This window comes from Trichosurus vulpecula, chromosome 1 (genome assembly GCF_011100635.1).
Source record: "Trichosurus vulpecula isolate mTriVul1 chromosome 1, mTriVul1.pri, whole genome shotgun sequence".
Taxonomy (NCBI): domain Eukaryota; kingdom Metazoa; phylum Chordata; class Mammalia; order Diprotodontia; family Phalangeridae; genus Trichosurus; species Trichosurus vulpecula.
The window spans coordinates 465,481,695-465,506,456 of NC_050573.1; the positions used below are offsets into that span (position 1 = coordinate 465,481,695).

General features: G+C 34.9%; 1 protein-coding gene across 13 annotated transcripts in view; it reads right to left on the bottom strand.

Moving 5' to 3' along the window:
• FAM172A (family with sequence similarity 172 member A) overlaps window positions 1–24,762 on the bottom strand; it is a 527,455-nt gene that overhangs the window by 225,825 nt on the left and 276,868 nt on the right. For all 13 annotated transcript variants that reach the window (XM_036768382.1, XM_036768410.1, XM_036768414.1 and 10 more), the window contains one exon: window positions 4,178–4,297. In XM_036768382.1, coding sequence (XP_036624277.1) covers window positions 4,178–4,297 — 120 coding nt within the window. The remainder of the gene's footprint in view (window positions 1–4,177; window positions 4,298–24,762) is intronic.

Here is a 24,762-nt window from a genome sequence, read left to right on the forward strand (position 1 = left end):
TTGTGCCACCCTCAGCTTAGGATTTAAAGCAGGATCAAGTATATTTCATAATATCTGGAGGTCCTTATTTGGGCTAAGAAAAAAAAAACCAGGCATTAATTAATTCACTTAGAGAGCTTCTAAGATGGCATACAGGCCTCAACTTTTCTATTAAATTCACTTCTACAAACTGAGAATATTTTAAGTTTATTTGATTTTGTCAAACTGACCAGCTTATTGTTAAGAAGAGGGCTGTGTACCCAGCAAACAAGGAAGCAACAGAGGGCTGCCCCATCAGATGTGTCTAAGACAGAGATAAAGTACAACAACGGTATTGGCTTCTACTTAATGAAAGTTAATTTCTGCCAAATGAACATCTATTTTCAACCTCTAATCTAATACAAGGGAAAGGCTACTTGTAAAGGCAATAGATGTCCCCCCATTAATTCGGGAATTGTTGTGCTTATGTGGTATAATTTATTCCTATGACAATTTATTTCTCTAAGACAAAAATACTTTCTACTGCAGAACATTCCAGGCAAAAACACAACACTAATTATGGTGAACATTTTTACCATGCATGAAACTGACTTCCTAAATCAGAAAATCATGGCTTCTGAACTGATTCAAGATAGTTTTTTTTTTAATTAAAAGGTTATATTTAGGCATTATCTGAGAATTAAGAAAAGAACACTAGAGTTAGGCTGAGAGTTGGAAAGGACCTTAAGTCTTCTTTGTCAGTACACTACGACTTAAGTTTTATTTTTATCGTTTGGCAAACAGGTTGTCTCCTTGCCTTTGAAGGCCTAATTAGACTGAAGAGAGAATTAGATGCTCTCCCCAAGCTGTCTCATCAGTAGTCACTTTCACTAACAACAATAAAAGTTTTAGGAATTTGAATTTAGGAATGTGAAATGTGAGTAGCTACTACCTGGTGAGAAGAAAAACATTGAGTGGCATACTTTCTGCCTCAATTTTTTATTATAGCAAACTGCATAAAGTTTTTATGAGCTTGTTGCTGAACAAGCACCATAATTTACCATCACAAACGGAATGCTGCTTTTGAAAATAAATCTTGAGCTACAATATACTCTGTTTTAGGGAAATTTCACATCATGAGGTAAGATATGTTCATGAATAATTTCAGTTTTCAAAAGCAGCAATTAGGAAAAAGCAGCAAGATCTATGGTTATGATTAGTGCTCTCTATTTACAAAGCAATTCACCTTTAGGCATCTCTTACCTGACCATTTATTTTTATGCTACCCTTAAATGCAATTTTAGTTAGGAAATGGAAAGATGGATTTTGGCAACAGATCTATCAGTACCTGTAATTCAAATTAGAAACAATAACTAATTATATTTACGTTGAAACTTTGCTTCTTATATGTTTAAATCACTTTTAATAATTCCGGTTGAATTCCACAGCCTAGAAATGTAAGGGAAATGTGCACTTATGCAGCATGGGTAGGAAAGCTTCCATGTATTCAGACATTAAACCATAAATGTATATTGTATTTCATAAGGAATGTATGTATATCTAGACATAAAAGCTTTAGACATGAGTAAAATTCTACACACTTAAAAATCTTTCATAGCACTATTTTCTTGAGAAAGGCATGGCTTAATAGTCATCTTAGCAATTTATGGTCTAATTTTGGTGGTAAGCTACTAAGTCAAATATCTAAAACAAGCCCCAAGAACATTTATATTGCAATGTTTGAGGCTCATTTTATTCCACAAATGCAATCTCAAAATTTGAATCTATGTAAAGGAATTTCCTACAGTATTCCACCCACTAAAAACAAAACAAAGTAAAACAAACAAACAAACAAAAAAACCCTACAGGATAAAAAATATATTCCAAAGCTCCTTTGCTCCTATTGATATTGAGAAAATAAAATAACATTATTTTATTTTTTACATAAGAGTTTTTTTAATTTAAAATTCTTTAAATGATTATTAGTTATTTAGGGGCACATTCTTTTACAAAACAGAGCATTCTATTCAGTTATTGCTAGGATCCATTTCTTTAGCCCCATGCCAAAGTTAAGTTGCTTTAAAACACACATAGATGAAATTGGGATGATCACCATTAAAATTTTTAAAAGATAAACAAGGCATATTCCATTAAATATACTTCTCAGCCTTCGTTTTGCATGACAGATATGTGATGTGCCAGTGGTTATATTATATTCTTCCTCCCATGCATGCACCTCCTGCCGAGACAGCAGACTACAGAAGCTGACCCTTACTGAGACCATCTTGTCTCTTTGACAAAGCTCCTTTTTAACTTCTTACTTACTGGTTACTTCCTGTGATGGAGAAAAACTTTAGCTCAGCTTGTGATAATTTCACAGGCCCTGAGGACCCTGACCCTAATAGCCTCAAGGTCAAAAGTCAAGTCTTGTTCTGAAACATCTGTGTGCTTTATATTAAAGTAGAACAAAAGTAGAGAAATATCCACCAGTGTGACGAGAGAGACAGGAAAAATAAGAATGACACACTCATCATCTGTTACCCTTGCTATGTCAGGTCTGTTATTAAAATTTGTCCCAAATAAACTAAATTTAGAAATAAGTTTTACATAGCATTTTGTTATGGGTTTTTTTTCCAAGTCTTAAGGTTACCTTGAATACAAACAAAACTATTAACAATGAGAATTCAAGGTTTTTTCTCTCTCTCTTTTTTTTTTTAAGATTTAGATGTTTTATTAACTTTTCAGGTTCAGGTGGATATGTTAGCTACAATTGAGTAGAATGTTGTGTTCTTAGCACTATACTTAACTGACAGCCAGCCTATAAAAAGGAAAGAAAAGGAATATAGTATTTGTACTAAACATCACATGAACCATTTGAAAATATAATTAATGTAATAAAACCACTGCATATGCAATAGATATGTCTTTTTAAAGTGCAATGCTGCATATGTTAATAAATTTGTTATAATGTACAGATCTGGGACACTAAAGGGTGCTTAGAAACAAACAGTAATTTAAATAATTTTTGAAAATAACCTTAAAAATTACTGTAGGCAACTTTGAGTTTAATATTGTATAAACAGATCAAATAGCAATATCATATTCAGGTATCAATTCTTTTACTCCTAATGTGTGAGAAATTACGCTAAGGAAGGTGATAAGGCAACTGGAATATACTTAATTTCCAAAACAATTCAACATCCACAAAGTACATATTCGTTTAAACTTAGCCCCTGATACATTCTAAACTTTTAAATACATTTCCATATTTGTGGGGGAAAAAACTCATAAATTAATCAATAACTATTATACATTGTAACACCTTTTTACACCATAGTTCACTGATATAGATATTAATGTTGTATTAGTAGTTTTTGGTAGTGACGTTACTTTAAATATATGTATCTAAAGAGATTATGCCACCTCCAGCATAAAACTGGTCCTTAATTCAGAAATCTTATAAAATATTTTCACACAGTAGATAATACCAAAAGAAGCAGGTTATTTTTAATGCAAAAATTATGATGACAATTTCCATGGGCCCATTGTAATTCCAGCAAAGATGATTCAATGCAATTATCTTAATATGTATAATATTTTTGGACTCTGATTAATTTGAAGAGAAATGACCAATTAGCTCTGAAATCCTATTAGTCTATAAAGATCATTAAACATTTATCAATATTCAAAAAGTCTTGTGCATTTTAAAACATCATGTAGGTTGTCTTTTTGTTTGTTTTGGTAAAGAGCAGTGATTTTATTACTATAGGGAATGTCAGTGTGGAACCTCCCTCCTCTGATGCAGATTGGAAACTTAAGAATTTTAAGGGTAGCTTGGAGCACTAAAGTGTTAAGTGACTTGCCCAGGGTCACACAGTATCTGTCAGAGGTAGGACTAGAATCCAAATCTTGCTGTTTCTAAGGATATTCCTCAGACTGCTTACACTACTAAAGAATATACACATAAAACAGACTGTAAAACTCATAGAAATATTGTAATGTAAAAAAAGAAGCAGTTAATTCATTTAAAAGAAAGTTATTAGCCTGTGTTTTCTGAGTCTGTTACCAAAGGAAATATTTTCTAAAGTGTGAGGATATATTAGTTACCTGAAATGTTTTACATATTTCTATTCTTTGCAAAAACATTTTAAAGAAACAGATGATATCCTAAAAATAAAAACACAGAGAAACCATGAATGAAATCTGACTATGTTCTTACCAGCTCAACAAAGGCAAGTCCTCCATAGCTGTGAGCCACAAAAAATGTGTTCTCAGCTGCAGAATGAGTTATGAAGTGATCCCATACATAGATTAAATGTTCTTCAGGAGAGCCATTGTCCTAAAGAAGGAATGTGGATATGATTACAGATGATGTCCAATTATTAACACAGTATTCTAAAGTAAGTGTATGTTAGGCTAAGTTTTTGTTCATACATATTGTTCAAAGAAAGTACAAATATATTTATTGTAAAATAATAAAATTCTAAGCAAAAGAAAAATAGCAGGTGTTTGGCGCAAATGTAATTGATTCATCGTCATATGGCATAAAATATGATAGTTATAATCTGTTCAAAACTATAATGAAAAAATAAACAAGTGTTAAAATTTAAATAAAATGATTATTTAATTTTACACAAGTTTTGTTATGTTAATGTTAAGCTCTTTCAACTATTATTATTTAGGTCTTCTCTCTTTTACAAAACAGAGTATTTTTTCCAGCCCCATGCCAAAGTTGGAGAAAATATGAAAGTTACATTGGTGAGGAAATTTGTTGTAGTCTTTTAAAGTATATAGAACTTTAAAGGATGAGTCAGGAGAAAATGGTATTCTTGATATATAGTATTTAAAAGAAATTTCATAGCAATTATTAATTTTTGTCAAAACTTTCCTATGATAAATCAAGTTTAGCAATATTTCTACTTTGCCCTCTAATAAAGGTTTTTTTTAACTTTGTTGAAGATTACATGGCTAATATGTATTACATTTTGGTTATTTTAAAAAAAACTTTTTTTTCTTAAATAATTTTCTAAATGGAATTTCCCTTACAAAAAAATGGAAGGCCACACATGTCAATTTAGGGATTTATAATTCCCTCCCCTAGCCCAATGCCATGTAATATATTTATTTTACTATAGGAGTTTTCTATAGTATGATTTTATTGTTATTTCAACTTTAATATAGTCCATCTACATTTACATTTTATGACTATCACACCAAATTGGGTAACACAGCAAAGAGCTCACTAATAGTTAACTTTTTAAAATTGCCAAGAATTGAAATGAAACATGTTGGAATTCTATTCTAAATATTATCTGGGTAACTTTAAAATTAACTAACCAAAAAAATGAACTGCTGATTTCCTGGATATATTTTATTTGGCATCAGCCACCTTTGGAATGTAGATGTGACATACTTAAAAAAAAAAAACTTTGAATTTTCAGTAGAGCACATATGCAGTGTTCTATCTATAAACAGGGTGATTAGCCTTTTCAAATGCAAAAAAGGTTATTAAAATGAAATATGAGGCTTATTTAAATAATGCTTGAAGGTTTATGTAACACTTCTGGCATAATACCTCTATGAGGCATTATATTATTATTACTATTTTACTGAAGAAGGAATACAAGAATAAAACAGATCCTGTCCACCAGTAGATTACATTTTATTTGGAAGGACAATAATATGTGTTTATATATATAAATATATATATGTGTATGTGTGTGTGTGCGCGTGTATGTGTGTATATATGTGTGTATATATACATATACATATATGTAAAAATACATATACATATATACAAAATAAATACAAGGTAATTGACAGGGAGAGGGAATTAGCAGATGGGAGCAAGAAAGCCTCATGTACAAGGTACAATGCAAATATTAAGTTATCTACTGGTATAAAAGCCCAATATATGAAATAATAAAAACACATTAAAAGTTACTTACTATTCTTAGATACTTAAGAATTTTATTTTGGGAAGTTATAGAACAGTAGACAAGAGCAGTAGATAGAGCCCATTAGAACCCCTTCCCACCTAAGCAAACTATGTTTATCTGAAGTGAGAGCTAGCAATCCTTTAAATGGCTCTAAATAATCTGAAATGTTTTTACAGATTTGAGCACAATCTTAGATAAATCTATGATCCTGCAGCCACGAGGAACCTTAAAGATCAACTAGCCGAGACTACTCATTTTAGAAATGACAAAACTGTGGCTTGGAGAAATGAAATGCTTTGTTCAAGGTCATAAAGGTATTAAGTAGCAAAACTGGGATTGAAATCCAGGTCTTCTCATTCTAAATCCAGCCCTCTTTCATGTACCATCTCACAAAGCAATTTGATAGCATAATCAGTAATTAAAGGTGCTAATTAATGAGAACAAACAGTAGATCTATTAGATCAACATGACATAGGTTAGATATATTCCTCAAAATCTGTGTCTATGTATAAAGAGAATTTTATAGACACATCAATAGATTTTTAATACAAAAAAAGACGATCTCAAAAATGACAGTCTGCTGAAGTCTTATTGAGTCTTTTTAAGATACCTCAATTATCCCTGAAAATGTTATAGTATTAAAACAGTATAATAATTGATGTTCATAATGATGACCCAGCATTGTTAAATTATGTTCAATATACCATATTTTAAGAAGGCAAGGATATGTGTAATATAGTTTAGAGATTCTCATCTAAAATATCTAAATTTTTCATTATAAGGTTTGTTATCTGAGATAAAGCCTCAGCTATCTGAAAAACTTGAAGGGACAGAAAGCTCTATTCCCTAGGAGATTCTATTTTTATTCCATTTTATTTATCCTATTTATACTTCAACATGAATCAATTAAGTTTGTCCTTCTAAGAGGTCATTATTTTTCTATTTTGCCACCTCCAACAATTAAATACTTTAAACAAGTGTTTGAAAAGTTTTATAATTATTCGTCAATGTAGAGCACAATTTTAAATTTCACACCTCTCAAATAGAGTTCACTATTTTAAATTTTACATCTCTTGTTCTGAGAACAAAAATACATAAAACATTTATCTAGGTGTACATATGTATTAAAGTATTCACATATATTTAAATCAATACTACCTTCTCTGGATACCATTCTACAAAAGTGTTATATTGCCCTATTAGAATGTAAGGTACTGGAGGGTAGCATGAGCCACACTTTTGTATTTGTACGCTTAGCACAGTGCCTGGTACATAGTAGGTGCTTAATAAATGCTAGATGATTGCCTGATATGTCCTCGTGGTGTACAGGTATTCTCCAAGGGTACATGCTAACAAAGTGTATGCCATGGTGCTAATAAGCTTTTTAAGACTTGAACTATAGGCCTCATGACGAATAAAATGTCTGCGGTCCTAGCACTGGCCTAATTTAAGTTCAGAAAGATTCATCACCAGGTTGGCCAGAGAATGATGATTTTTTTTTTTTGGCAATAGTAAGACTTGAAAAATAATTTATCTACTAAGTCTTAGAGGGGATGGGATTTGCATCAGTGGATGAGGCACCCACAATGACCAAAAGAAAATCAGTATTATTAAATTATTACCAGAAAAATTCTTCTGATGAAAATAGATCCCAATATAGGAAAAATCTACATCTTGCTTACAACAAATATCTAGAATCCACCATCTAAGAATTGCATATGGATTTCACTTCCAAGGTGGTGATTTTATTTTGATTAACTTTGAATCTTAAAGTTAGATTACCTCAGAATACTACAATGCAATTGGCACAGGTAAATATAAATAATATTAAGTAGTCCAAGCCATTGGGGCATCCTGATAGCAAAATGCATGGAGGATTTAAAAGAGTGGAATTCTGATGCCTTCAGAGGACAGGCTGAATTTACTAATGTATGATTGTCATCATTAATGGTTAAATACTGAGCAGAAGTGATGCAGTAACCAAAGCCTTATCAACTCTACCAGATTCTAACACAGAGGCATTGCAAGGTCTGCATTTATGATGGACTACCTGAGCTGATAACACATGGAATTATCTAAACAACATTTGCATATTTGTGTAATTATTTTCTAAGGTTAATTAGCTCCTGTAAAGCAGTCCGCCCTTTGAGACTGCTTTCAGTGACAGGTTCACATATTTTTTTGAACCAATGCCAAATATGACAGATTTTCTTCTGCTAACTTGTTGCTGGAAAGTTATAAAATGACTAGTGCCACAATACTTTATATGCCTCTTTAAATTTCTAATTGATCTTAGAAAAAATTAAACTGAAACTAAAATCAATTTAAATTTTTCTTTCTGTGCCCATTTTTAAAGCTGGAATTCCAAGATTACTTTCCCCTGCAGAATTATCTATGTTTAAAGGAAGACTGGTCGCCTAATAATTAGCAAAGCTTATTTATGTATAAAGAAATCTGAGGCTGACACTTCCATGGCTCTAGACCAGAGGGCATCTGTTTAATTGTGTCACTAATTTTCAGTTACATCCTTGAAGTTCATTACCATTCCATTCTTTTCTTCATTTTTAATTGTATATTTTTTTAGATTCAAAGTAGAGAACCGGGGAATGATTACTCCTAGTGAAATGTAGGGAAGGACCTTTTTGGACTATCAGAATAATGAAAAGTTAAAGTCAGAGTAAAACCACTGAATCATTAGGTATAAAGGCAGGAAAAATGATTGCTTCCTGATTCCTTACAAGGTGATCTTACCAAACTGTAATGGGATAGGAGGAATATTAGGTTGTGAGGAAACCTGAAATTGTCATGGGATCACAGATTTAGAAATGGAAGGAATCTTAAAGGTCAAAAGTTCACACCTCCTCATTCTACAAAGGAGGAAAACCTAGGCCCAGAAAGGTTAAGTGACTTGCCCAGATTCACAGTTACTAAATATCTGAGGTGGGATTTGAACCAGGTCTTCCTGCTTCCATGCTGGAGATTTAATCTGGGGCACTCGATGAATACAACTGATCTAATACCACATTATCCCCCACAGTGAATTGCTTTATTATGCAGGACTGAATTGCAGAATGAGAGGGCCATAAAAGGGTATGGGGAGTGAGAGAACAGAGGTAAAGTTTGAGGGACCCTAATCAAGTCCACAATGATAAATAAAAGGAAGATAACTCATGCAGTATCTCAGAAAGAGGTGGGGCCACAGGACAATAAGTGAGTTAGCAAAGGAGAAGAAAGGAGGAAATCTCCATTCAGCTGTAGGAATAGTTCTGCTGAAAAACACTCCCATCTGGGTTAGGGGGTGGCATGAGGAAGGGAAGATATATTTTGTAATGAGAGATGGGAACCTCGAAATGGATCTAATTCATAAGGACTTGGTACACACAGAGGCTCTATCTTGTGAGAAACAGAAAAAAAAAAATCACAGTAGAGTGTTTCACTTCTCTATGGTCACTATTTTGCCTCAGGAGAAGAGGAATCAGAGCTTTACCTGGCAACTAGAATTCATGAGTGGGAGAGAATGGACCTAGAAAGAAGACTGAATGGAAAATGGGAAATAAAATGATCATGGGAAGGATAGGAGATAAAATTGGTTAGGATGATTTTGGAATATAGGGAAATTTCTACCATGAGGCAATGCTTCTATCCTCATTAATTCCTTTAGGAATGAACAATTCTAGGGAATTAATAATTACTTAGGAATAGACAATTCTAAGAATGAGATACAAGAGAAAAAAATGGAGATGGGGCAAAATCTACAAGGTAATAAAAACAGAAATTGATTAGAGATTAGACGATTGATTAGAATAAAATTGATTAGAAGATGGAAAATCAAAAAATACTTTAGTTACTTTAATTTCATAAAGAACATAAAGAGATAAGAAGAAATAACTAAGTATAAAGGTAATGAAAAAGAAATAAAAGTTAACAATAGACAGAAAAGGAAGAGATTTCATGAAGAGGACAAGGCAAAGAAATCCTTTTTTAGAAAAAGGCACAGGAAAAAAGAAAAGCCTAACAAAACAAAAGAAATTTGAGGTGAGAAGAGGAAGAGGGCTTGAATTAACTATTTACCTGAGAGAGAAAAGGTGGGCAGTGGGCAGTACAAGATAAGAATTAGAGAACTAAATAAAAGGAAAAAAAATAGGAATTAGTAAATTGAGTAAAATCCCAAAACTAGGAAAAGGGTAGAAAAATGGAACAGGGAAGATTTGAAGGTGAGGAGAAAGGAGCCTTGGAATTAAGGTTGCTTAAAATAGATTAAGCAAAACTTATCATAGGGACAAAGCATTATCAAACAGGAAAGGGGGATCCTAACTGAAGACTGCCAAAGGGTAGACTGAACAATACTTTGTGAGTAAAATCCATCACTACGACTAGAAAAATAAATCAAATTGCAAATGCTATTGCGGATGAATCAACAGTTTCATCTTCAAATACCCACTACACTGAATTTTAGGAAACTTGTTAAAAACAGATTCTTGTTGTTTAATCAGATTCTGGGCAGGTAAAGAATGTCATCCTATTGTATAATATCAGTAAGTACAAGACAATGCATAATTAGAATATACTACGAAGTGAGAGTTTGTGGCGAAATCAGTGTGTGTATTCCTAAACATATTCAAGTATCCAACATCCAATAATCTAAAATCACAATATTATAGGACTTAAATTTTGACTGTACTTTGTATCTGGTGCCTTGCCTGGTTTCAGTTCCACAAAACAAGATACACTCATGCCAAGTACCCTTGGTGTCTCTCCTCACCTGTTCCTATCTCCTTTTGTGTTGTCATCCTCTTCAGAGGATTGCTCATTGCTCATAGAGGGCAGGGACTGTCTTTTTATTAATTGTATCCTCAGCACTTAGTACAAAGTGTGGTACATTACAGGCGCTTAGATTGGATAAAAACTGAAAAATGAGATGATAATATGAAATACATTTCTGCCTGTAGTACAAACAGGGCAATTACACTGTATTCAGAAGTAAGATATGAAAATAGAAAAACTTTCCTTATGCCAGAATTTTTCCATTCTTTACCTTTTGACAACAGCAAAATGGCTCATAGGAGAGGTGAAAAATGCCTGCAGTAAGGGGGGAAATCCGGCTGCAAAAAATCACCAGCTGCACAAAGACTAAAGAGCTCTCATTTGCACATAATCTTAAGAAGGCTTTGAGTCTTTGTGTGGATCCATATAAACGTTTTGATGTATTTAACACTCCAAAGAACTATAATTTGCCCTTTTCCCAAAACTTAACGCATAGGTTATAGTTATATAAGAAAAATAAAGTGTCCTGCCCATGTTCATTATGCCAAACATTGATTTTTTTTTAAGCAAAGGCATTGCTATATTGACAAACAGGCAGTGTCACATACAGGAGGAAGGCACAAGAGGCAGAGCAGGCAGGAATAAGGAATATAGGCAGGGAAGTTCATCTACTTGGAGAAGAAAGAGAATGAGGAAGATGAGGAGGAGGAGAAGGAAGACCAGGAGGAAAAGGAGGAGGAAGAGGAAGAGAAGGAAGAGGAGGCAAAGGCAGTAGCACCATTTGAGCTACCGTACAGGTAGTAGTGGTAGTAGTAACAATTATAATAATTTTTGTTGTTGTTCAGTTGTTTTTCAGTCGTGTCCAACTCACTATGACCCCACTTGGGGTTTTCTTGGCAAAGACACTAGAGTGATTTGTCATTTTCTTCTCCAGCTCATTTTACAGATGAAGGTACTGAGGAAGTAGAGTTAAGTGACCTGCCCAGGGTCACACAGCTGGTAATTCTCTGAGGCCACATTTGAACTCAGGTCTTCCTGACTCCAGGCGCCTCTCCGCTGTGCCACCGAGCCGCTCTGGAAAACAAGCCTAAGTAGCACTAATGACCAAAAGCTGAAAGTTCAAATTCATAGGAGAGGTGTTGCTGTGTGGCCTTTTTAGACCAGGCTTGTTTAATTCTCAGCAGCTTCTCTAAGCTGTGGCTTGTATAACTATAAATTAATTGGCAGATTTTTCCCTGATAGCAGAAAAACTGAAAATGCTTCTCACTTCTGTTTTTTTAAACATCAGTTCACAAGTTCTTTCAAGGTTGAAATATTACAAGGGGTAATTATAGTTTTTAAATACTAAATACAACTTTGGTTTTTTTTTCAAGTTTGTTTAATTTTTTTAAAAGGCCAAATGAGGCAAGGTAGGGGGAGAGGTGGAGCTTTACAATATAAATGAGTCTTGAATCTTTAAATTTGTAAAAAATGCTTCTCTTCTTAACTTAGGTTGAAACTACAAAGCCATGACCTCCTTACTTCCCATTACCTCTACCTCTGTTCCACCACAGATAGCCAGGAAGCAATATGGTACAGTGGAAAAAACTTTGACTGGAGTGGAGGACCAGAGTTCAAATTCCACTTCTGAGGCTCACAAACTACCCCATGACCTTGGCAAGGTAATTTATCTTTCCTGTGTTTCAGTTTCCTCACATACAAAAAGAAGGTGTTAGATCAAGTGGCCTTTTTAGAGGTTCTTCTAGCTACAGATCTCTGATACCCCATAACCAGAAGCTGCTGGATCTCTGAGATTCAGGACCTTCATGTTCTCCATTGATAACAATTGCAGGTCCCCTCCCCTGCCCCATCTGCTTCACATTTCTAGGAGAGCCAGCTTTTTGCCCTCATTATTATCTTGATCCCTCCTCTAGATCACCAGGTCTATTACAATTTTATCTCCTTCTCTCTTACCATTTCAAAAAAGACCCTGTTCTCTACCTTGGAATTCTTTGTCCTCTCTGGTACAGCTTGGGATCCTGCTTTGCTAATCTCAAAACCTACTAATCGTTCCTCACCCCGCCCACCTCCCAGGCCTTCTCCAATAAACTCAATGTGGTGCAGTGTGATGCAGGACAATTTTATTAAATCATCTAAAGTATTTATTTCAAACCTTTTCTCTCCCTCTCAAAGCCCACCAAAACACTTATAACATCTTCTTCATAAACAAATGACTTTGCCTCCTTTTTTTTACTATAATGATTAAGACACTGCATCTTGTGCTTCCTCATCTCCCATCTTAAAGTCAAGACCTTTTTCTCTTCTCCTTTGCCCCAAAAGATGAGGTGGCCTTCCTCATTTCCATGACTAATACCTCCACTTCTGTCCTTAATCCCATACTATTTCATTTCTTCTAGGCCCTCATTCTGCTTATAATTTACCTCCTCTAATAACTTTGGCCTCCAAGCTTCTTCCCTTCTGTCTAAAAACACCATCCATTTGAATCCTTCCCTGTCTCTTCAAATGTAAGCAGTTGCTAAGTCTGGTTAAGTTTACTTTCTTTTTAAAATTTTTTTTAAATTTTAGACAAATACTAAAACTTAAATACATACTAAGAAAAGAAAAAGAAACATTATAAACTTAAATACAAAATAAGAAAAGAAAAAAACATGTCATCTGCAAAGTTTACTTTCTTATATCCCTCCTCTCCACCACATACACACCAATCTGGCTAAGGCTCTCATCACTCCAGCCTGTATTATTAGAATAACCTCCAATTGGTCTGTTTGCCTTCAGTTTCTTCCCTATCCAAGACATTCTTAACAAGACTGCCAAAATAATTTTCATAATGTACAGGTCTGAACATTCCCCTTTCGCTCAAAAAACCCCCCAGCGAATTAGATAGAAAAATACTACTTAGCCTGGAATTAAAGGCCTCTCTATAATATGGCTCCAAGTGACTTTTCCAGTCTTAATTTCTCACTAGTTTTTTTCATGCAAGCTACCTTCCAGTCAAATAGATTTACTAGATCTTCTCTGAGCATCTCCTGTACGTCCCCACCTCAGTACATGTATGCAGGCTTCAACCACAGCTAGACCACATTCCCTCCTCATCTCTACCGGTGAAAAATCCTTCTTTTCGTGGGAGGCCCAGTTACGGCATTACTTCTTCCAGGATGCCTTTCCTGATAACCCCAAATCTGAAACATTCTCTTCCTCCTGGATTGCTCTGTTTAGATTTCTCCTTTGCTCCTACCATAGCCGACATAACACTCATAAGTTATGCGTGTACCTGCCATATCTCTAACTTGGAGCAATAATCTACTTGAGGGCAGAAACTGTGTTCTTTACATCTTTGTTTTCCCACAGCACAGATGCCTGGAACTTAACAGACACATAATAAATATGGATTAAATTGAATTGAATTATCTGGCTTCTTAACTTAAGGACCAGCAAGGTATTTGGAAGTCAACAAATTAGAAGCAAACTTTTCATATAAAAATATCCTCCAAACTCTATGATAAAATGTAATATAGATGCTTATAAATCAAAGAAAATTCTTTTTAAGATATCAAGCTTCTGGTTATTTAACAGAAAGCAGAACTATCAAGTCTGAAGAACTTTTCAGTATACAAACATCAATGTCTTGTTCACCAGCCAAACTGTAGGGTATAATTCATACACACACACACACACGTATGTATGTATATATGTATGTGTATATATATATATATATATATATATATGTATGTGTGTGTGTATATATATATATATATATATATATATATATATATATATATATATACATATGTATACTTTCAGTAATTGACTGTAACAATAATCTCTCAAAGGGAGTTTATGGAAAATCCATTATAGATATAACCCAGGAAGAAAGAGGCACTCAGATAAATAGCATTTTTCAGAGTTAAACTTTAATCTTTTAGGTGCTTTTTAAATTTAATTTCTTTGTAGGTTGGTAACTATACAAATACTACTTAAAATTTATGAGGATAACATAACATGTGATGTGGCAAGCAATTTTCTTTTAAACCTAGTTATTTTATTATAAAATCACTGCTTCTGAAAGGCTGTGTGTCTCAATCTTTGAAATATTTGCATCTATCACCTTTCGAAAAAGCACGCGCGCATTTCTACTTCACAATCATTCAAGGCCTACCAAACTACCAACTTAACCAACTCTATAACCTATTAATTATAAGACCAATGAAAAATCTTCACCTTTGCTTATGGTGAATAGAAGGGATGACATCACAGAAAACTAGAAGATGGCAACGTTTTTTAAAGACCATTATCTGAAAGACTGAATAGAAGACTGCACATAGCTTTGTATCTTAAAATCGGATTCACAATGATATTAGCTGTCTTGTTTAAATTTGTTTAAACTTTGCTTACTATATTTAAATTCTAAAATTATGACTAGTTAAATTTCAGTCTTGTAAATATGCTTTACATGATTGGAACTGAAAGAAGAAAAAGCCCAGTATGGATAATTTGTGATATTATATACACAGAAGATGACTGAAAATCTATACCTCTTTTATTTGTGTAGGACATCCCAAATCTATACAACTTTTCAACATATCCTGAGTATTGACTGCTGGAAGTCCAGGGCACCTGAGGGCCAAGAGGGGCAGGAGGGAACAGGAACATGAAAAATGGACTGGGAATCGAGGTCTGGTTTCCAGTTCCAGCTATGTCACTAACCTGTCTAACGTTAGGCCTTTAACCTTTCTTCATTCCAAAACTTTTATTTATAGAATGAGAGTAGAGATAATATTTTCTCTAGCATCTTTTCCAGTTCTATGAAACCAACTCAAGAAAATACCTAGAATTGGCCGCAGAAATAACCTGCTTCAGTGGGAAATCAGATAGCTTTTAGGGTGAAGCACAGGTAGCTATAAGCTGTGGCAAAAAATAGAATTCTTATTAAAATTTCACATGTACAATTTTTTTTTTGGGGGGGGGGGGTAGGCGGGGATAAGTTCCAATTATACCAACATAGTATTATCTGAAACTTTCTGAATAGTATATTCCCGAATCACCATGCCCCATATTAGTTTGGGCTAAATGAAGAAATGGGATGCCCCTCCCAAATCATTCCCTCTTTCAAAAAGTTAGCTGAACTGATGCAGTCATCTTGTAACAACAACAAATAACGACAACAGCTAGCATTAGGCAGTTCTAGCAATAGTCCACTTATGAGCCATGAATTAGCATGGTAGGTAGTAAGAAGAGAAAGAAAAAAGGCAGAGACAAGAAAACCTCTGCAGGAAGAAGAATCCATAGAACTTTGAGTATGATTGTATGGGGGCAGCTATGAGTGAGTCTAAGATGAGTTAAAGGTTTTGAGGCTTGGTAGTATTAACAGAAATAGGAAAAAGTCAATAGAAGAGATGAGTTACAACTCAGGAAATGTTGCACCTAAAATGGTGGCCAAGGAGAAATGCCCAACAGTCAGTAGGATTGTTCTACAAGAAAGAAATCATGGGTTTGGATGCAAACTGGAGCTTTATGAGCTTAACAGTGGAAGTTGTGGAAACATATGAAATCTCTGAGAAGGAAAGTACAGAGAGAAAAGGGCAGTGGAAAATAGACATGGAAAATATCCAAAAGGGGGGAAGGGCAGGAAGAAGAAAGAACCACTAAAGGAGAAAAAGGAAAAACAGTGAGAGAGGGAAGAGAACTAGAATTGTCTTATCTCATGTAAGCCAAAGGAAAAGAGAGAAATGACATGAGAACATGCTTATTTTAAAAGCTTCAGATAATGCTATAGACAGTTCAGCATGGCGTGCCCTCATCACAGAAGGTGCTGTGCTCTATGAACAGAGCAGAATTGAAATAGCTCAAAAGAAAGGCAAGATGCACAAATTTAGAGAATCCACCCCAAATGTTCACATGGACTATTTGTGTCCCACCTGTGGTGGATCATTCTCAGCTCGTATTGGTCTGATAAGTCAGTCGGACACACCGAAACTTGACTCTGGCTAGCATAGTGACATCATTTGGGTCCTTTTTGAGACTGAAGGACAACAACCATAGTTTTATACTAGAAGTTTATACAGAAAAAGTTTATTCAAGTGAACTTTTTAGTAAGATTTTATTTTACCAAAACCTTAGTCACTAATGACCCGATCTTAAATCTTGACTCTGATTTCTACTCCTATTATTTTCCCTGTTCAAGAATATGCCATAAAGTATAGTGAGAGATATCTTTTTTTATTAATCTTTAAAATTATTTTGGTAGATATTTATTATGGGATTAAAAGCTAAATGTGGTAGAGATAAATTTTAGCATTACATTTATTTCTTATAGGAATATCTTATAATCAGGTCATCTGTTCTGGGGTCTGGAAAATAGCAGCTGTGGTAAATGATATTGAATATAAAAATCAAGCAAAAAATTCAAAAGTTGGGTAGTCTCCTGGCCAATAATTCATGAAATCCCTGGAAGCCTAAGAAATGGAAAGGTTATTAATTCACATAATGGACCGGATTCCTCTCACTATTAACTCTTTCAGGTTACTACTCAATGTGTTAGAAGAGTCAAGTGACTGAAGTATACCTTAATGGAAATAAAGATTCGTTACAAGAATGAGGCCAGGTGCCATGATACAGAAAATAAAAATGGAGGCAGAAACAAGTCACCATAACTATTATTCTCCAAAATCAGTCACTATCATTCTCTGGAATCAGTCCATCATCGGTCACCATAACCATCAAGTCATCATCATTCTGTACTTACTATCTATGGAGAATTCACTACAGTACATGCTCTGATATGGCATATTTCCTGCCCTCCTGGAGCTCAGATTATAAGACATGTGTATAGAAATGGGCATAAAGTATTTGTCTCAGATGGGATTCACACAATCATTAAGATGCTAACTTGAGTAGGATGCATATTTACCATGGCCAACTTCCCAAATTTAATATGACAATCCAAGAAAGCAAAATCACAGATCTATAAAGAAGAAAAAATAATCTTGAAAAAATTATTTTGAAATATAAGTACTTTATTTTTTTAATCTTCTGTTAAACAAATATGGAAGACCTCATGTAGGTTCCCAACTCCTATAACCATCGCCAACTATTTCTATATATATGTGTGTGTGTGTATGTATGTATGTGTGTATATGTTCACTTTCCTGATGCCCAGAGGCATACACACAAAGGATAAAACTCTTAAAATCTAAATTTAAGATCAGACATGTGCCTATGCTGGAAGATGACTGCGATAATGGGTTCTTACATGCATTGGAGGAAAAATTATAGTCTATATGAATGACTATTAAGTCAGCCATGAGTTCAGATTTCATGTACATTATAACTGCAGAAGCAATAGGAGATCTCCGGGAGGGATGGGAATGGCTGTATTAAATAGTACCAATTATATACTTTTGCTTGCTTGTTTGCTTCCCGAATTTTGTTAGGGGCCCCACCGTATAGGGCATTTCATGTAAAAGCCTAATTACTGTGCTGAGCATAACTTGCAAAGCTAATCACAAAGAGGATGTCCTTTTTATCCTTGAATCAATTGGGGTACTGAAAGGGCCCTAAAGTATGCACCTTGAAGAGAGTGTGGAAGAAAAAATACAACAACAAAGGCAGATTTCTTAAGATATAAAACCACTGCTCTGTGCACAGACATTCTGTGCCTTCTACTGGCATGGACTGACAAAGGGCAAGGAGAGGTGTCCCCTGGAAAGACCTAAATAGAACATGCTGGAAGCAGCCACATCTCATCCTACACAAAACCAGTCTTGGCTATGTGTGATATTTTAAAATTTTAGTTCATTTTTAATTTACAGATGGTGTCTTTGTGGGTATCACTAAAGAAAAGCAAAATCAAGCATATTTAAATGTGTGTTGTTATGTTGTGGCACTGAGAAGAGAATAGTGTTTTAGTGGTGGAAGAGACCAATTACCCATTGGTGAAAGCTGTGTATATGTGCTAGCTTTGGGCCAGCCCAATCTATCATGAAAAGTTGACATTTACTTACTCTATTCCATCTTTGAATACGAGCTTACAGTGATGATATATCTAATTAATAACACTATTGATTAACAAGGATGGTTTAGTATAGGAAAACATTGTTATAATTATTACAAATACTGTAACAGAACCAGCTCTATAGGTAGAGAAAGCAAACTGGTTGCAGTGCTCCATAAATTATGTTCTTAGGAGTCTTCCATTATAAGGACCTCCTCGTTCACAGGTATTATGCCAATGTGACTTATACCTGGGACACAGAACACCCCAAAGGCCTCCACCCTGGAATAAGATGTAAAAAAGCCGGCAAGATTCTTTTATTCTAAAAATATGCTCCTGAGTAGCTACAATAAAGAGGAAGGCCTAGAATTCCTTCCTCAATATTGTGGCAAGGGAAATAGATTGACAGTAGGAAGACTTGAGTTCATATCCTGATTCTACAGTTAACACAAGTGACATTCTCATCTGTAAGAAATGGTCTTCCAAATATCACTTTCAGTTTTACTTCCAAGAAGGTCCCTTTCAGCAATAAGAGTAAAATATTAACTTGAATTCAATACAAGCTTTCCACTGTCAGGAAATCATGCAATGCAAACATATAGATACTCAAACAATACAAGCTAGTGTCCCTTCCATCTAGCCATAAGGGACAAAATGAGTAGTCCAGCAAACAGCTAGGTTCCTATTGAGGAAATGAGGATGTATGAAGCATTGCAAACATATAGCATATAGAAACAAAAGTCACTCTTCCTTTAGTGAAGGAATTTGCATTCTAAAAGTGCTGATTGTTCTTTCTTTCCCCAAATAGCTACTGCACCATGAGTAAGAAATAGAGCCTGACTTCAAACCCCCATTAACAACTTCCTAGCCTTAATTTATCTACACAAGAGAACAAATACTTATAAAAGCAGAGTGCTCATGTCACTGAAGACAAGATTCTTGCTTAGCAGAAAAGACAGTAGTCCCAGCTGCATCTCGATGTGCAGGGTTGGTCTAATTTGAGGAAATTCTGGTCTTTGTAACTGACTGTTAGTTTTTAGGATGTCAAGCCATCTCTCAGATTGCACAGGCCATGAAAGAAAGGACATTTCTAAGCACAAGAAAAATTGGCAAAATGATTTTTTACACTGAGCAAGGGTTATTTATCTGGAATCCATGAAGTTGGTTTTTTTTTTTAAATTTCTGTAACTATTTCAATGTAGTTGGCTTCCTTTGTAATCCTATGTATTTTTTAAATACATTTAAAAATATTATTCTGAAGAGGGGCCGATAAGTTTCACCAGCCTACTAAAAACGACCATGACACAGAAAAGGTTAAGGATTGCTTACACAGAGACTTAAACAAAATGGAAATGCTTTCTCTTTTATATGAAAACATGATCCATAAAAATAAAAATAACAAAGAAAAAGTCATTTCTATTTAGACAAATAAGACTTTTATTTGTGAATTTGTACTGGGGCAAACTGTTTAGAGCACTGGAATTTCCACAATGGTATGTAAATCCTCAGTCCAGGAGTTTAGCATCCTGATGCCATAAGGATCATAGCTGATAAATACAGTAAAAGCAAAACCACATCCTTATTACTTCCAATGCACAAATACCATTAAACTGCGCTAGATAATGTCATGAAAGAGATGAATCCTAGGCAATGAACTTTTTCCTGAACTCTGTAACAATGCATATGCAGGACTTCTTATTTTCTTTTTCTGAACTTAAATGCAAAAAAAAAGAGAGAATATGTCCATATACATACAACTCAAATAGAAGATTGTATACGAAACCACAAAGCTCCATTTCAAACCAATGCTTTTTTAAAGTATATAATTCCATATATTATTTTTAAAATATCTGATTGTCCAAGTCTCCTTCTGTTCTCTTATCCTGGGAGGGGCATCTTATTCTGCGGAGGTGAAACCAGACACAGCATCAGATACAAAGTGGAGGAGACCCCCAAAACTACACTTGTTGCAAGAATAAAATATCTCCACTCTATACCTTACTGTCCATACAAGATGGCTCTCTTCTCAGGCTCAGGCGATGGAATCCAGGAGAGAATCTATGAATTGCTTTAGCAACCTCAAGGTTACCATTTTGTCAGCATTCCCTATTTAATGCTTCTTTGTGGCCTGGAGCTCACTGATACGGATTTTCCCAGCCACCTAGATGGACTCACATCCTCTGAGAATCTTCTGTCATTGCAGATAGGACTGCATCAAGCCAAAACTGCTCTTCTCCTCATATCAAATGATAACTTCTGGCACTGAGCAGACCTCTTTCCTGTTCTGAGTTTCTAGCACTGGTAATCATTTGCAGGTCAATAAACACAAAGACTCCAGCTACTGGGAAAAGGACTCACCATTTGACAAAACCTGGGAAACAGATTTTGATTTAGGTTAGCACTTTATACCATATGCAAAGAGGTACTCCAAATAGACATGTGACCTAGCTGTAAAAGGTCACATTATAAATAAGAAGATCAAGGAAGAAATTACCTTTCAGATCTCTGAATAGGGGAAGAATTCATGACTAAACATCAGTGGAGAGAATCATACAAATAAAAGGTGCAATCTTAATTATATAAAATTAAATAGCTTTCGCACCAATCAATCTAATGTAGTTAAAATCAAAAGGGAAACAAATAGATGAGAAACATCTTTAGAGTAAGTTTATGAGATAAAACTGTCATTCCCAAAATATACAAAGAACTGATTCAAATTTATAATACTAAAAACAGTTCCCCAATTGATAGATGATCAAACGGTATAAACAGCAGTTTTCAAAGGAAGAAATCCAAGCTGTCATCAACGATATGACAAAATGCTCCCCATCAGAGGTACCAAACACATGACATGCCAGCCACATGTGGACCATAACACTTCTAACTGTGTCCTAACCCAGATTAAAATGTAATTGGGAAATATTTAACAAAATAAATAAAAATACAATGAAACACAAATAATACTGCATTTTAAAACTAAGTCAATATGCAGTCTTTATGTATCATATAAGGGATCCTTATGCACATTTTAAAATCCCCCATTTCTATTTGAGTTTGATATTACTGTTCTAAATCACTAATAATTAAAGAAATGCAAATTAAGGTAACTTTGAGATTCTATTTCACGCTCACCTGACTGACATGGATGAGAGAAGAGACAAAACACTGGAGGGGATATGGGAAAACAAGCAAATCAGCGTACTGCTGGTGGAGCTCTGAATTGGCCCAGCCATTTTGGAAAACAATTTGGAACTATGTTCTAAAAGTTACTAAACTGTGACTGCTCTTTGATACATTTAATGTTACTAGGGCTATGAACAAAAAATATATACAAAAAACAGAATTAATCTAGCCATTCTGGAAAGCAATTTACAACTATGCCCAAAAGGTTACTATAATGTGCATGTCTTGTGACCCAGCTATATCAGCTACTAGGCCCATATGCCCAAAAAGATCAAAGAAAGAGGAAAAGGACCTATATGTACAATAAATATTTATAGCAGATCTTCTCATAGTAACCAACAATGGAAAATTAAGAGGGTGTCCTTCTGGTGAAGAATAGCTAAAGAAACACACTGGGTTATATGAAGGCAACGGAATATTGTGCCACAAGAAATGATGAAATGATTAATTTCAGAAGATAATGGGAAGACCTCTATGAACTGATACAGAGAGAAGTAAGCAGAATTAGAGTAACAACTTATACAATGCCAATATTTCAAAGAGAAACAACTTTGAAAGATTTCAGAACACTGATTAATGCAATGAAAAACTAATAGTCTATAAGACTGAAGATGAAATACACCACTCACATCCTAATAGAGAGGTGATGAACTTAAAAAGCAGAGAAATACATAGCCAATGCGGGGATTTATTTTGTTTAACTATGCATGTTTATCATGAGGTTTTTATTTTGGCAGTATTTTTTGGTGGTGGTGTTATTATTCAATGGAGGGGGGAGAGTTGGAGAAATAGATTATAAACACATGTGTATATACATATTATATAGACATATACATATATATGTATGCACACAGAGATATAAATTTTTAAATCATTTTCTCTAAGAAGAAAGCAACTGTCCTCACTTCTCCCCACCCCCTCCCAGGTTGCTTAATTGCTAGCGTTCTCCCTAACTATCTTCTATCTGTCATTGTTGTTTAGTCATTTTCGGTTGTGTCCAACTCTTCATGACCCTATTTGGGGTTTTCTTGGCAAAGATACTGGAGTGATTTGCTATTTCCTTCTCTAGCTCATCTTAGAGATGAGAAAGCTGAGACAAACAGGACTTGCCTGAGGTCACAAGACTATTAAGTGTCTGAGTCTAGATTTGAACTCAGGAAGAGGAGGCCCAGAACTCTAACCGTGGAGCCACCTGGCTGCCACCTTCTCTTCACTTTGTGTTTTATTTATATAAACATGAAAGTGAGAGTGGGGGTGAGGGATGGGACAACACATGGTATCTTATTCCATGGAGTTGTAACCTGGCAGAGCAACAGATGCAGTGAGCTGAGAGTCCAGTCTTTGCCCTCTGTAACGGAAGGCATTAGGAGGAGTTTGGTACTCTACCTTCTAGCCCTCAAGTAAGAGGGGAGAAAAGAGGGTAAGGGAGGTGGTGTGTCAGTCAAGGCTTGAGTTAGCTGCATGGTAGTGAAATTAGAGGTAATGAGCATATCCTAGGATGAGTATCTTGTTCCTTGGAGTTGAATAAGCCCAAGGTAACCAACTATTTCCTGCTTCTTTTTGTATGCTATCTCCCTGTTTAGACTATAAGCTCTGTGAGGGCAGGAACTATCTTTCATTTTATTAATTGTATCCCCAGAATTTAGCAAAGTGCCTAAAACATAGTAAGCACTCAATAAATGTTTACTGGGTTAGCGTGGCTTGGCTTGAACTGAAGATTGTACAGCAGCAATTAACTTGCCTATGGCAGCACAATAGAACACTGAATGAACAATCAATAAATGTGGGTTCTAATCCTGGCTCTCTGCCTCTATCGAGCTTGGCTTTGGGCAAGTTCCCTTTCCTCCCTGGGCCTTAGTCTTCTCATCTGTAAAATGAGGGAGCAGGGCCAATCCCATAAGATTGAAAATTCTGTGATTTTCTGTATGGGTTCATGGGTTCAAGAGTTTCAGAACCAGAAAGATCTCAGAGCTCAATAGTCCAATTTAGATCAGAACCAAGAATCCTCTCATAAGGGGTCAAGGTCATCTTACTCTCATTTGAATATGAACAACCATTTGTTAAGTACTTTCAATGTTAATGTGGCTCTTGGAGGGAGAGATACACAGGAAAGAGCCAAAACCATCCCTTCCTTCCAGCCGGAACATTTTCTTTGAGATTTTATCAAATACTTTACTAAACTCCAAGTATAATGTGTCAATAACACACCCCTAATCTACCAGTCTTGTAATCTTGTTGCTTGGATTGCTTTTAATGAAGAGACACACTTGCTTTTAATGAACTTCTGCTAACTTGAAGAGATAACTGTTTCTCTAGACAAGCACTTGTAAACTATCCCTTTCTAGAACTCTACCAGGAACTGAAGTTAAATGCATCAGCCTACAGTTAGGTGTACCCTGCCCACCAGGAATCTCCAGAAGAGTCTAAGAGATAGAGACAGGATAGAAAAAGGAGTCATTGGAGATTGCTGCAGGGCTTGCTCTTTATCTCTGACATTGTTGATGGGTGGTTGCTAAGGCTTCCAGTGAAGGAAGAAATTAGCCTCAGGTTCACTTAGGAGTTATATATCTCAAATAATATTCTTACAAAGTAATTTGAAAATTTCAAAAAGGACAAAACAAGATGAAATAATGGTTTCTTCCTACCAATATGTTTTTAATCTCTGTCCAACATATTTATATAATCCCCAATAAGACGTTTTTACAAAAACTAACTTTAGTATATCCATTTTATGGATGAGAACATTAAGGCAGAGAGAAAGTAAAATGATCAAAGTTAAATTGCAAATCAATGGCAGAACGTAAGTCAAGCTTTCAAAATACAGAATTGGTAAACTATAGTTAAGTCTATTTACTTTCCCCATTATACTCATAGTAGATTAATGTTTTTTAGATTTTTATTGATATTATTCATTTTTATATAACCTTC